The sequence below is a fragment of the Triticum aestivum genome, chromosome 5B, assembly GCF_018294505.1.
Source record: "Triticum aestivum cultivar Chinese Spring chromosome 5B, IWGSC CS RefSeq v2.1, whole genome shotgun sequence".
NCBI lineage: Eukaryota > Viridiplantae > Streptophyta > Magnoliopsida > Poales > Poaceae > Triticum > Triticum aestivum.
The window spans coordinates 675,081,471-675,095,882 of NC_057807.1; the positions used below are offsets into that span (position 1 = coordinate 675,081,471).

At 48.8% G+C, this 14,412-nt stretch overlaps 3 protein-coding genes across 4 annotated transcripts; 2 read left to right on the plus strand and 1 right to left on the minus strand.

The window, feature by feature from the left end:
* Positions 1 to 4,361: 4,361 nt before the first annotated feature.
* On the plus strand, positions 4,362 to 8,462 carry LOC123114112 (uncharacterized). Of its 2 annotated transcripts, none has more exons than XM_044535480.1 (6): positions 4,362 to 4,991; positions 5,845 to 6,059; positions 6,803 to 6,947; positions 7,026 to 7,111; positions 7,622 to 7,713; positions 7,854 to 8,462. In XM_044535480.1, the coding sequence occupies exons 1-6, from the start codon at positions 4,593 to 4,595 to the stop codon at positions 8,111 to 8,113; spliced, it is 1,197 nt and encodes a 398-aa protein (XP_044391415.1). In that variant the 5' UTR covers positions 4,362 to 4,592; the 3' UTR covers positions 8,114 to 8,462. The 2 variants fall into 2 exon arrangements, with proteins under 2 accessions (XP_044391415.1, XP_044391414.1); XM_044535479.1 differs by having other exon boundaries at positions 4,381 to 4,991; positions 6,761 to 6,947.
* Positions 8,463 to 9,290: 828 nt separating this feature from the next.
* On the plus strand, positions 9,291 to 9,911 carry LOC123114114 (uncharacterized). Its single transcript, XM_044535482.1, has one exon. It carries the CDS (start codon positions 9,396 to 9,398, stop codon positions 9,660 to 9,662), a length of 267 nt encoding a protein of 88 aa, XP_044391417.1. The 5' UTR covers positions 9,291 to 9,395; the 3' UTR covers positions 9,663 to 9,911.
* Positions 9,912 to 10,144: 233 nt separating this feature from the next.
* LOC123114113 (phosphoribosylformylglycinamidine cyclo-ligase, chloroplastic/mitochondrial) lies at positions 10,145 to 13,373 on the minus strand. Its single transcript, XM_044535481.1, has 8 exons — positions 13,010 to 13,373; positions 12,389 to 12,483; positions 12,197 to 12,298; positions 12,012 to 12,071; positions 11,557 to 11,729; positions 11,305 to 11,416; positions 11,064 to 11,222; positions 10,145 to 10,628 (listed from the first exon to the last, which is right to left on the minus strand). The coding sequence occupies exons 1-8, from the start codon at positions 13,290 to 13,292 to the stop codon at positions 10,467 to 10,469; spliced, it is 1,146 nt and encodes a 381-aa protein (XP_044391416.1). The 5' UTR covers positions 13,293 to 13,373; the 3' UTR covers positions 10,145 to 10,466.
* Positions 13,374 to 14,412: the final 1,039 nt, after the last annotated feature.

Sequence of the window (14,412 nt, forward strand, 5' to 3'; positions counted from 1 at the left end):
AAGGCAAATTTTGTGTGCCTCTGGGATCTGGTGGGGGATTGCTGGAATTTTGTCTATTTTGGGCCAAGCCCAATAGCAGTTTCAAAAATTCCTAATAAATCCTAGAGGCCCACACAGCCCATTCGTGCAAGGCAAGAGGTGGAACTAAAGTTTAGTCCCACATTGGTAGTTTAGAGGGAGTTGGACCTCTTTATAAGGGAGGTTCTTTCCCCACATGTATGAGGATGAGAACAAGAGGGACATTCATGCGCGCTCCTCCTCCGCCGCCTGCCTCACCACGCCACGCCTCGTCACGACGTGCCGCGGGTTGCAGGAACGAGCTAATGTCTAAATGTTTGCACGCACGACGGGTATGCGAAAGGTCATGCGGGAGTTGAAATGTTTTCTGTAGTGGACACCGAATCCGAATGGCTCGCCTCTTTGGTTGAAGTCTGTTCGTTTCGTCTCCCTCGTTCCCTTCAGCTCCCGGCGCAGCCTCTCGCCTTCTTCAGTTGCACCTATAAAAGGGAGGTCGCTCCTCTCAGATAGACGCACCAAAAGATTCTCTTCCTCTCGCCACAAAGTTCCTGAGCACTGTGCTGCTGCTACGATCTTCCCCATCTCGGCTTGCGGCGTGCACCGCAGGTCGGGACAATAGGCCTCCGAAACTCCACCTCTTTGAGAGTTGTACGGGAGAAGGGTGATAAGGTTTTTGGGGAGCGCTCAACGCGACTACTGACTTCTTCGTCACGGACGCCCCGGACTCCGACGACTACTTCCCTGATGATGACTTCTTCCCCGACGTTGACAACCTCGTCGACGACATGGCTGGCGAGGACACCGACCCCAAGACCGGTGCTTCTGCTCTTGTTCCCGGACGTTCTCATACTCTTTATGTTAGAGATTCTATCACAACTTCTTGCTCTAGTGTCTATTCTAGATGTGTTCTGTTCTAGTTCATATATGCAGATGCTATTTATCTTCTTTCTATCAGTTTGCTTGACTTACTTTATCTCTACTATATTAGTCATGCGTTCTCTAGTATTTCCGTTAATAAAATTATTTGGTAAATTGCTCATATTTCCAACATCCCCAACCTCCCCTACTCCTCGCCGCCATCAGAGGGCGCGGCTAGGCGAAGCCTGGCTGGCGTCGGTGGTGGTGGGGCCATTTTTCCCTCCTCCACTACTGCCCTGCGGCGCGGGATGTAGCGTGCGAGTGAGGAGCGAGGCACTCGCGGGGGGCGGCTTGGCGGCGATGCGGCCAGCTATGTTATGGGCGCGACTGTCAGCATTCTGGGAACGGGGGTCCCCAGACTTGCCTGCCTCTGGCCCGCGGTGTGGCTCCACCAGTGGCCCAGTATGGCCCGTCTTCATCAACCAATACTCAAGACCCTCGCGAGGGGCCAAGCCTCGTGAGGCGGATGACACAAGGCCTCTTTAGGAGCGGCCTAGCCAGGCAGGCTCGCGAGGAGGCGGAGAGATCAAGGCAAGGGGTACCTCGCGAGGCTCCTGTGACGCAAGCCATGACGACCAAGACCAAGCGGAGGGCCAGGCGGGTGCCAACGCGCGTAGTGTCCTCGTTTCCCCTTTGGTGCTAAGGGGGCAAGCGCAGGCGCGGAGTACCGAGGCATCAGGCAAAGGTTTCCATATCGGTGCAACAAGACCAAGACCAGCAGGATGGCAGGATGGAGGTCATCGTGGAGCCCAAGACGGCGTCACCACCCGCGCCTTTGACAGGCGAAGACCACCTTTAGTCAGGATAACTTGTACTAGTTGTCCCCTTTCAAATTGGCCATTGTTGGATCCCTTCCCGCTCAATATTTGGGAAGAGGACGAGTGCCTCTATAAATAGGGCTAGCCACCACAGTAGGAGGAACAGATCGATTCCTCCCCAAGCAAACCACCAACCACAAGAACACCTCTCCTCATGAGGCTGTTTTGCCCTTGTACTATTCATCATCATCCCAAGAGGCAATCCACCACCACCACACACAGGAGTAGGATATTACACCACAACGGTGGCCCGAACCTGTATAAATCTTGTGTCTCTTGTGTTGTGAGTTCATCAAGGTAGCTTAGGGATCGCGGCGAGGCTGAGAGCGAGATTCGTTAGGGGGGAATCTTCGTGCGCACCCTAGTGTTCAAACCTCAAGGGTTTTGCCGGAACCCGAAATCCGACAGCGGCGGTGCGGCGGCGGCTGCGCGGAATTTCTGGTGGGACGTGCTAGCGCATTGGGAGGCGGGGCAGCTAGCTGTGGCTGCGGCTCCATCAGATCCAAGCATATGGCGATGGGGGTTGCGGCGTCACTGGATCGCTGGTTGGGGTCGCTGGCCTCAGCCAGATCTGACCATGACTGGACGCGTTCGTGATGTCCGGTGACTGACCCATGGTCACCGGGTTGCGGACGCCATGGCGGCGGGTGCGCCCGCCGACGACTGGGCGGATCTCGACGGGTTCTTCTGATCATGCCAGGATTCAACCCTGGTCTGGGTCCTTGACACCGAGGGCAACTCCGGGGGAAACTCTAGATCTCATTGGGATCGAGCGATGACGGTGCTTTTGTATCGTGGTCCCTTTTGAGGGCATCGTCTTTGGAGTTTGCTCAGGTGGAAGGGACCAGCGATGCCAGCGGCGTACATACTGGTGGCAAGACTGCCGATGAAAATCGCGCCGACTTCCGTCATGGCAGATGATGGCGGCGTCCCTGATGTCATTCCCTTGTTGAGGCATCGTCGTTGCAGTTTGCGTCATCAGGCTCGGGATGCTCCGGGGGAAACCCTAGATCTGGGTCTCCCGGATCGGATGATGACGACGCCTTTGGTGTCGTTCACCCTCCCCGGGGCATCGTTTTGGAGCAAGTGCTGGCTGGAGGGGACTAGAGGAGCAACGTTATTCCATCTACCTCAACGTCAAGCCATGAGTCGCCGCCCCCGATGTCAAGCTAGTTCTACCCTATCTATGTTTTAGTTTTAGTGTAGACGATGTCCGGTGTGTTCTGGACGAATTATGTAGCGAGAACACAACTTATCTTAAATGTCGAGTACTCTTTTTGCAAGATATGTTACGCGTCGTGGCACAACTTCCCGCAAAATCATTTTAGAGCGAACCATATAACAATTTTGTGGGACGGATCTATATGGCATCTGGTAGAGTTGCTTTGACTTTGGATATGCTCTTTTTGCGACAAGATCAGATCTATTGCAAAAGTTCACCGAAAGTGCAAAACATCTCAAACATAATAAAAGTTATATCGAGATTTCTAGACCACCAAACGACCACTACTGCCACTAAAATGAGCCATCCAGGAGCCGTTGTGGCCGCTCTCCTACCGGAGCCGGCTTGACCTTGTGTCGATGACAGTCGGGAAGTTTCCGTGCATGTGCCCCTAACGACTAACACCCTGGAATCACAGTAGCCTCCCTTGAACCCTTGCATAGATCTGAAGCACTTGGCATCAAATCTCGCCACATGACGAGAAACCCTAACCTCACTGCCTCAATGAAAGGACAATAATCTACACCGGAGCTCTGTCGACTATGTCTAGACAAATAAACTCAGGGAGGATTGGAGCTCGGAAAATACCTGCGAGGACTGAATACTCTAACCTAAACCACTAACTGGAGCGGAGGCACCGGATTCCCCTCCCCGCCATCGGCCACCGGAGCGGCAGGCAGAGAAGAGGTGAATCCACAAGCTGGCTGGTGAAGCCCGTAGGGGAGAGTTTACCCTAACCGCTAGTGTTAGAGGAGGAATCAACATATTGAGATGGATATACCTCTATAGCTAAGTCACATGCCACGAAGACAAGCGGTGATATTTCCTTCCTAACATGGTTTCACGCCACTTCCCGTCAAATCCCTGCGCGCCCCTGTCTCTCTCTCTTCACGCATCCAGAAACATACATGCCTTCTGGACTATTGCAATCACCAGCCCCGTTGCCATCATCATCAAGAAGGCTTAATGCGGCACCAACTTTTTTTTCCTGTCGACTTCAACCCATAGCAGATACCACCCAACTATGCACAGCCGCCACGTACCCCCCCCCCCCCCTTGGCACAACCCTATTGCGCGTGGTGCGTCGGTTTAAGGCCGCCGCGGGTTCCACCACGCCGCCCCCGAAGCGGTATCATAACTCGTAACAACATCAACAGATGCATTAAGTAGTCATCATACCAAGGTCGTCCCACGCCGCACGTCCGCGGGAGACGAACCGGTATTATCGCTCCCCACCCCCCTAAGATCTCTCCGATTTCGCCCGATTTCGCGCGAAAACTAAAACACTATAGAACACGAAGAAAAGTGACAAAACACCACACACAAACTCCTCAAATTCTCCTCACCCTGCCACCGCGAGGAGGAACTGCCTGCCTGCCTGCCTGCCGCTGTACTTTGCCCTCGTCCTCCCCTCCCCTGCGCACCCAGTCTTCAGATCCAAACCCCCGTCTGAAAAACAAAGGCAGCGAGCGCCGCAGCGAGCGAGCGAGCGAGAGGGCTAAAAAGGCCAGCAAAACCCTAACCCTAAGCATCCCAATTCCCCCAATCCCGAATCCCCCACCCCCGTCGCCCCCAAACCCTATCCCTGACCTGCCCCCCGCCTCGCCGCCGCGACGATGGCAGGCTCCTCCGGCGCCGCCGCCGCCTCCTCCCGCAGCCAGCTCAAAGGCGACCGCTTTTACTACCCGCCCCACCGCCGCCAGAGCCAGCAGCACCAGCAGCAGGGCCTGCAGAGCCGCCGCCCCCCGACGTCGCCCTCGCTCTCCCCGTCCCCCTCCCCCAGGCGGAAGACGGCCGCGGCGGCGGCGGCGGCGGTCGCGTCCGTCGACGCCGACGGCCGTGCGGATTCCGACGACTCCTCGTCCACCTCCTCCAAGCCTTCGCTGGCCTCCACGGCGGCCGAGGTGAATGTCGTGTCCTCCGCGCCTGCCGCGGAGGAGGAGGAGGAGGCCGGGAATCTGGACAGGTTCCTCGCCTCTACCACGCCCTCCGTGCCCGTCCGGAACATGCCCGAGGTATCCATCCTTCCATGCCTAAGCGTGCTGTTATATGCAGATTACATATGTGGGGTGAAGGGTCCAGAGGGACTTAGTTTTTTAGATCCATATATATTTAGTAAGCTGCTAAAACGTGATGACTACATAATAAAGTGTAGATTGTTCTGGTCTAGGTTGGTTATGTTCACCGACATAGGTCTATTGAGATGGCCGATGCGTCATTTTCCAAAGGAAAGTGAAGGATTCTGGATGAATATGTTGAGGCCGCATTTCATAGTTTACTCCAGACTGACTGCATTTCGCTTGAATTTATTGTTTGTTCCAGGCCATTGAAAGTTCTTAATGGTAGTAGTTGTGGATGGTGAGCAGCAACTGTTGTTCAATTCTAGCGTGGTCCTAATAGCAGTTCATGTGTACTTTTCTTAACCATGGCCCCCAACTGATGATTGCTAGGATGTGTTTCCTAGAAGAAATTTGTCTTGAGGGAATGCTTATTCAGCCATTGGTTGCTTTAGTCTATATTTAAGCACTACTTTCCTAGTGTTGGCGAATGGAATTGACACAGTTAGTCTCTTTGGAGCTTTTGATTTTCCGCTAATTGCGCTTGATGTAACTTAGATATAGTAACTATTCAGGTACTCTCATTTTTCTTGCAATCTGTGTATCCATGAAATATGTATCTGTGCCAATTGCCATCTACAAATCATTAGTTTCTCTTAAGGATTCAACCATGTCGTGATATTTGCACCTGTTCTGTCCGCACACAATGGATTTTAATTTCCAGTCGAAGGTAGACCACTTTTGGTTATTAAAGAAAAAAATCATACTGCTCCTGTTCTACGATTAATATATTGGTTTCGTTCTGCTGCAGACAAGCTTGAGGATGCGGAGGAGTGGAGATGCCATGGATTCATCTCCTTACTTTTGCCTTGATGATCTCTGGGAGTCTTTCAGGGAGTGGAGTGCTTATGGGGCTGGTGTTCCCCTGGTGTTAAATGGCGGTGACTCTGTGATACAATATTATGTGCCATATCTCTCTGCTATCCAGCTGTATGCTGATCCATCTAGACCTGTTGCAAGTACCAGGTAACAACCTTATATGCGCTATGCAAAGTTATGACTTGTTGGAAATTCTCCCTTTTGGAATGTATAAACAGTCCATAGGTCAATCTGTCCAGCAGATTCATTTCTCATTTTTTTGGTATGGTCTGATTTGTTTGAGCTTGAGGATGTTCATATATGGTAACAAACTACACAAATAACAATTAAAATTGTGAGGAATGCACTTTAGTGTACTAAAATTAGTACGTATTATATAATACTTGCTCTTACCTAAAATGTTAGTGTATTAAATTATGTCCCAGTTTATACATACCGATACTGTTTGGCAAAACTGATGGTAGAGGAGAGATTTCCGTTTGTTTCTACTTCTTTTCTAGAGATGTTTAAAGGAAAATTCTACTGCTTTGCTGAATTCTAAGCTACTTTCGTGGTGAAATCCTGCTTAGCTTGTGCAACTTTAGAAGTTTCTCCTTTATCTACCTGTACAGATGTCGAGCTTGACTTTGTAACTTAGTGCTTGCCATTTCTATGACCTAGGGTTGGCGTGCAAGTTAACCTTAACTATGTTCTGTACATATAAAAGAAAATAAGAAACAAAAGTAGACGAATAAGAGAAGTCTTGAGAATAGGTTCGAAAGAAAGTATTACTAGTTTAGAATGTGTTTTTTGTTTGGGCGAAACCTTTGCTAGCGCATAACTTCTTATACTTAATTTTCTCGCTTAAGGCATCCTCTGGATGAAAGTGACGGGGAATCTACGGATTTTAGCAGTGAGAGTAGCAGTGAAACTGATGCTGCTCAAAATGGTGTCTTACAAAGTGAGGATGGCGATGCTTTTGTATCTGCAAGTTTTCCTATATTTGAGCATCTGGAGCGGGATCCTCCGTATGGCAGAGAGCCTTTAACAGACAAGGTAAGTTTTGTTTCTTCGAAAACTCAAAGCATGTTATGGACTTCCAATGTATAGAATCTTATTCTGCATGCTTTCCAGGTATCAGTTCTTGCGGATAGATTTCCTGCTCTAAAGACATTCAGAAGCTGCGATTTGCTGCCATCCAGTTGGATGTCTGTTGCATGGTATGTTTCAAACACTTCTGAGCCTGTTTAGTCAGTCATTTTTCCAGTGGTAAGATGTGTTCTGTTCCATTTGTTGTCTTCTTTTGCTGTAGATGTTCCTAAACTTCTGAGAGTTTTAATTATTTGTGATCAATTATTCCGTAATACCTGCCATCCTCATTATCCTCTTATTACCTGCCATGTATTATCCACTTATTACCTGCCATCCTCATTTTTATTTGATAGCATCTGGCCATAACGTTGTACCTGTTTTTCTGTAGACAACGTTTTGGTTTCATTATAATTAAGCATGATGCCATCGCAGTGGTCAAGTTATAACATTTGCCGACTGTGCTGGCCCATGCAGAGGATGCCTACCAGTTGCCATGCCTAAACAACTAGGCATGCCTATCGTGCTGCATTTCAGCATACCGTGCTGTATTTCAGCATAAGATAGAAGAGCAACACTGCAGTGGCAGTGCTGCTATGATTCTATACGTTACTGGTTTCATCCTCATGCTTTGATTGCAGGTACCCCATATATAGAATCCCGACAGGACCGACGCTGAAGGACCTGGACGCGTGCTTCTTGACATTCCATTGCCTGGCAACACCTTCCAAGGGTAAAAACACCAGCACCCGCGCCCTGTTTCTAGCGCCATATGAAATAGGGAATTCATTATCTTGCCTCCGCTAGACGACACCAGTATTCTGGACGTGCATGCATGGAACACTAACTAAATGCTCTGGTTTCAACTTGCAGATAGCCATCCCACCACACCAGCATGCCCCGGCTTCGAGGGAATCGGGCACTGCACCACCGCAACGGGCAGGCTTTCCCTGCCCGCCTTCGGGCTGGCATCCTACAAGCTCCGCAGCTCCCTGTGGGCGTCCAACGGCGCCCCGGAGCAGGAGAGCGTCACGTTGCTGATGCAGGAGGCGGACAACTGGCTCCGCTGCGTACAGGTGGACCACCCGGACTTCCGGTTCTTCGTGTCCCACTTCGGCGCGACGTGGAGATGACTGTTCCTTGTGTTGTAAATGTTTTTTTGTGACTGTTAGTTATATGATGACTGTGTGTTGCCAAGTCTGAACTCAGCTGGCTGTGCGTTGAGCATCAGTCTGTTATGGCACATAGTGCAGCAGCGCCCCTCTGCCGCGGGGGTTGTATCAGTTGAAAAAGGCCTGCCTGTATCGTGGGCGGGCTCGACTCTTGTTGTCGTCTCCAATAAGTTTATAACTGTCTGGTGTAGGTAACTTTTTTGTGGGGAGTTACAGATGTGATGGACCGAAAGCACAATTGGAGACTTGTAAAACTTTTGATGAAAATGATAGGAAAGAATAAATTATCGCATTTTAGAGTTATATAAAACATGGTTTATTATCTACATATATGTGATGGGCTTAGGCCATCTTGTCTTGGTCCTGGACTCCTGGGCACGTCCACTTGGCTACAGGTAATCTTGTGGATTTTGTATGACAGAATTGCCAGAGCATTGGGGAGTTCATATTTTATACTCCCTCTGTTCCTAAATGTAAGTCTTTTTAGAGATTCCACTACAAACTACATACGGATGTATATAGACATATTTTCGAGTGTAGATTCACTCATTTTGCTCCATATGTAGTCCATAGTAGAATCTCTAAAAAGACTTAAATTTAGGAATCGAGGGAGTATATAATGAAAAAGAAATCCGCAGGCTGTGCATGCTGTGAAACGGTGTGGTTGACTTGGTAGGGCGCCACTTGTTTTGCCTTGTGAATCCCAGCTGCTGGCCGGGCAACTTGCGAACTGCTCGTCCACTACGACCGAAAAATAACATTTGCGATGAACAAGAACAAATTAAATTTGGTTTTTTACCTCGTGCCAAAAGCGCTGTGATAATCTCATGATGTATGTTTATGACATTACTCGTTCATGTCAGTCGGTTATCCTCACAACTAGTGTGATCTATCGTGTCAAAAAACGTCTTACATTTTGGGGCCGAGGGAGTATCGGGTAAAAGAAAACTAGTAGTGTGATATATCTATCCTTGTAATTTTTCGCGAAATTTACCATGGTCTCAGCTGGCCCAAAGAATAATAATGCGCGTCCGGCCGTGACCTGCCAAGCACTACTGACGAAGAGATCGATCGTCCGTCCGTCCGTCCGTCATGGCCGGCCTCGTCTCTATCTCCTCTATATCACACGGTCTATATATATAGAGAGCCAGGTCTCTCGCGGTGCTCCAACTGCAAGCGCGGGCGTCCCGGCACGTTGCATTTCGATCGCGGCACACCGAGGTAACAGAGGGAGGGAGAGACAATGAGGGATCTGGAGGAGTTCCGGGGCTCGTCGGCGGCGGGGCCGCCGCGGAATGTCGGCGGCGGCAATGGCGGCGGGGGCGGCAGCGCGGGGTCGTCGGCGGTGACCACGCCGTCGTGGTGGGCGGGCGACCCGGAGGCCAAGCGCCGGCGGCGGGTGGCGGCCTACAAGGCCTACGCCGTGGAGGCCAGGGTCAAGGCGTCGCTCCGCCGCGGCCTCCGCTGGATCAAGGACCGCTGCACCGGCATCGTCCACCACCGCCGGTGACCGGCCGGCCCGCGCCGATCGACTCGTGCCGCCACGAACCAACGCCGTCACGTTGGCGTATCACATGGCGTGCGCTTTGACCGCTTCGCCATCTTGAGTGTTCATAATGTTTCTGTTTTCTCATCTCTTTTCTTCTTCTTCTTTTCTTCCCCATCGTTCCTTATTCATTTTTTTCTTATGGATGCAATGCAATCATGCAAGCAACACACAGAAAAGAAAACCGTTCCAATAACCCGGTTTTTTCCTCGACGACGACGACGACATCATACTTTTTTATCTTTTGATTGATGAGTTGCGTGGCAATTGTGCAACTCTGCGGCAATGCATGGCCACAAAAACCTGTCTGTAGTCCATGCGCTTGGTACCAAAGCTGGGAGGGCAAAGTTTCTAGAATCTAGATGCGCCTCATTCTGCACACGCACAGAAACAAGCCCCAATGTCTCATTTCATTCTCCCCCCAAAGAAGTTTCATCTCATTCAGATGGATGAACAGGCCAGGAGATGTAATTTATAGATATGATTTCTCAAGAAAATTCAGCACACTAGAGGCATTCACATCAATTGCCAAGTGATGTTCAGGATAGCAACACAAGCTGTTTGCAGCGAGTTGTCGCGAACCGAGAAGTTCGAGAAACGTTATTCCCGTTTTTTTTTTGTCAAATCTCACTGGAGTAAACTACTTCTACTCCGATACTTGGCCCCGTAAGATAGATCACGGGGTTACGAAAAAACCTGGGCAGCGTTGCCCATCATCAGCTAAGCAGTTCTCAACCATTAGAAGTTTTGAGACGCTTGTGTAGGCTCTCAGACGTACTGAACCCCCTCGCCCTGGATCACCTCTCCGATGCGGTAAGCAGGGCTCGACTCTTCGAGGATTCTGTCCGCTGCGTCTTTGCTCACTACAAGGACCATCCCGACGCCCATGTTGAACGTTCGCAGCATCTCCGCATCTTCGATTTTGCCAACCTACAGGTGTTGGAAAAAAAAGGAGCTAAGGAGCAGACAGATGAGCACTGTGCATACACATGCATAAAACATCATAATGGTCTATGAAATGTCGGTGTTTCTCTGGGCTACACAGAATCCTATGCTTGCTCTGCTGTGTGATGTTTTACCTAGCTCCCGGATCCCCATCCAATTCAAGCTTAACGTTGCCGGTCCTTTAATACACATGCCAGCACTAACAATACTTATAGCAATGTTAGTATCAAGTCTCAAGCAAATTGTTACTTAGATCTTTGTTTTGTTACTATTGTCCTAATACCATTGGGCTGGCTGATATTACAAGTTCTCAAGATGGATAACAAATCATTAACCAATTATTTTGATTATAAACAAGTGACTATATTCGCTGGGCTCCAAGAATATGCATGTCAAGCTCATGGATTTGTTTGCTCTTACCTGTTGAAGCCACTGGAACACAGGCAGCACTTGCCACGACCCAGTGACAATTTTCGCCCCAAGTCCTTTAGGAAATACTCTTGGGATATTATCAGTAAAGCCACCACCAGTAATATGGGCTAGTCCTTTTACACCACCCTTGCCGATAATGTCAAGTACCTTTTTTCATTAGAAACAACTGAGTCAGAAATTCAGTTAAGGATCAATTAGAGATATGAGACATCCGTCAGAATAAGCTAACCTTCTTGACATAGATGACAGTTGGTGCCATGAGAGCTTCACCAACAGTAGTTGTTACACCATCATTTCTTGGGAGAGGATCAGTCAAGGAGAGTCCACTTTTGTCCAGTACTCTAGGAAAAGAGAAAACATTTTCCGACTGTCGTTAACCAGAAGCAACAATTTTATCAAAAGGAAAGCATCAGGACAGCAGATTTGCACTCTCAATCATCTATGTTGATTTGAAACAAACGGAGCTGGATAAATGCATTACCTCCTAGCGAGAGAGAACCCGTTCGAGTGAACCCCACTGGAAGGAAGGCCAATCAGGACATCCCCCTCCACAATGTTTTTACCGTCAATGACCTTATCCTTCTTTACCGCACCCACAGCAAAACCACTCAGATCATATTCACCTTCCTTGTAGAAATCAGGCATTTCTGCTGTCTGTATCAACAATAGCTAACTGAGTTGTGCAGTTTTTTAAATACTGCTTATATTCAGAGTTGTATGGTCCATTGGAATGCTTCAGGAGAGTAAATATCAATGCTAGAAGTAAAACAGATGGCTATGTTAATTATTCATGCTTTACTGTGAGTTGACTTTGTCCATGTATCAAGAATAAATAATCAAATAGCCAGATCATCTAGTTACTAGTAGACTGATGTGCATAGATCATTAGGTACTCCCACAGTTTATAAATCTGTGTATTATTCCAGAATATCTCACCTCTCCTCCCAGCAGAATACAATCTGATTGCTGGCATCCATCCACAATCCCCTTGATGACCTATGAAAGTACAAGGGAAAGTTACCGTCAAAGATAGATAGATATCATCCTCCATGGGCAGAAGACAGATAAAATCAGCAAGAGCGAGAATTACTGTGTTAAGTGAGCAGCAATATTGACAGTACCTTCTCTGCAAGGTCAACATCGAGCTTGCTCGTAGCATAGTAATCTAGGAAGAACAATGGCTTCGCACCAGAAGTTACAATGTCATTGACACTCATAGCAACCTGACACGACGAATCAGACACAGAAAATGTTCATCGACTCTCCTAGGAAATCTGACAAACGGCATGTATGAAAAACAAGTGAGAGCATACCAGGTCAATCCCAATGGTATCATGAATACCGGTCTCAAACGCGAGCTTCAGCTTCGTCCCAACTCCATCAGTACCAGCCACAAGGTACTCATCCCCTGTTCAACAAAATGGCAGAAGACCAAATTTTACTAACAAGGCAACACATTTCTGTATCCAAGTAAGTAAACGAGTAACAACTAGTCAAATATGTGACGCAGACTTGTCCAAGACCACCAATGAAGTGCTATCCCTCTTACTTTCCTAATACCATACCACTGTTCGTGTTTGGTAGATACATATATCCATTACAGTTTAGTCGAATACATGGCACAGTGATAAGAAACGCTCACTAACCACACCTGTCAACACATATCTACCAAGCAGTAGTATAGTAGTACCTCACGAATCGCCCTCTCTCACTGACAAAACAAAGGCCAATATGTCAATCAATTATTCAGTTACTCAATTACGTGATAGGGCCTTCCCCTGCACAACCGACTTCCAATCCACGCACAATCATAAGCAAAGGATTTACTTCCTGCTTCTCAAGGCACGGATTCTGAACTCCGGCGCATCGAGCAAGAGGGACCGCCGCTAGCTAGAGCCAAAAGGCAAGCAAGATGAGGAAGAGTAGAGGTGCACCGTGGGGGTAGAGGCCGCCGAAGCCGCCGATCCCGGGGGCCAGCCTGCGGATGCGGCGCACGAGCTCGGTGCCGGCGTCTATGTCCACGCCGGCGCCCTTGTAGGTCATGCCTTCCTCGTCGGCGGGGCCGGAGCCGGAGCAGGAGACGGCGACGCGGCGCATCCCGGCGGCGGGCGTCGTGGGGAGGCGGACACGGCTGCGCGGCTGGGGGTGGCCGCGGAGGGGGCCCGCGGGGGCGGCCGCCGGCGCGCGGACGAGGTGGAGGAGGCGGTCGGCGCCCATGGGTGGAGCGGGGGAATGGGGGGGCAAAGGTTTAGGGCTTTTGGATGCTCTCCGTGCGGCGCGTATGGATGGGTGCGCCGAATACGGTGCCTTGGGTCGCGTTTTAAATCTCTTTGCTCCCCTTTAAGAATGGAATTGCCTTTGTTTTTGTTAGAAATTTTTTAAATTTGAACTCTAAAGAAACTCTAAAATATACTCCCTCCGTACTAAAATAGTTGTTGTGGTTTCATTTGAACTAAAACCACAACACTTTTTTCTGGGCGGAAGGAGTACTTCGAAAATGTTCTTGATGATATTTTTGGGCCATCTTTTTTTTGTTTTGGAGATAAAGAGGGAACAAACACCCTTTGCAATGAACACATTTCGCTTGGGTATGGGCCATGGGCGCGACGGCCGGACCCATATTGTTGAGTTTTTTTTTCTTTCTTAGAGGCACCAGGAAAAGTTGTCACTGCAAACTATCTAGAATTAAAAATTATCTCCCGAATACCAATTATAGAAGAAAAATGCAGTCCAACTTTGGGATGCTCCAAAAATGACATGTCATTATGACAATTTGCTTGCCAGGAGACGGATTAGGGATTTAAATAGGGGCACAACCATACAAGTTGCGAGAGAGCTAAGAGCATGTACATCCCGGAGCCGAATCCCAAGAGAGGCAATGAATGTATTTTGCGTCCTAATTGTCGATAATGCTTTTTTTGGAGTATCCAGAAGTTGATGTGGCGTTTAGTCAAGTGATTTTTTTACAGTGGCAATTTTTGATTTCAAAGGATTAGCGTCCAAGTGACCATTTCCATGGAGGGGCCTTGCTATTTAAGTATTGAACACACCTTTATCATAGAGCAAAAAAGAGCCACAAAGATCATATGTCTTTAGTGGTGAATGACGAGGGAGAACGTGTTGATGCTCGTGCACTACTTGAGTCAGTTACTTCTTTACTGGGAAAAAAAGGATGAAAGAAATGATGAGACACGAAAACGATGAAAAGCTCCATCGATCAACAAGAAGGAAGTCGGAGTAGACGTGAACAGTAAAATTCTACCGGCAATGAAAGGACAAACACATCTTAGCCTAGGGGCTGTTCGGAGTCTCTCCACTCTCCAACTCCACGCTGGAG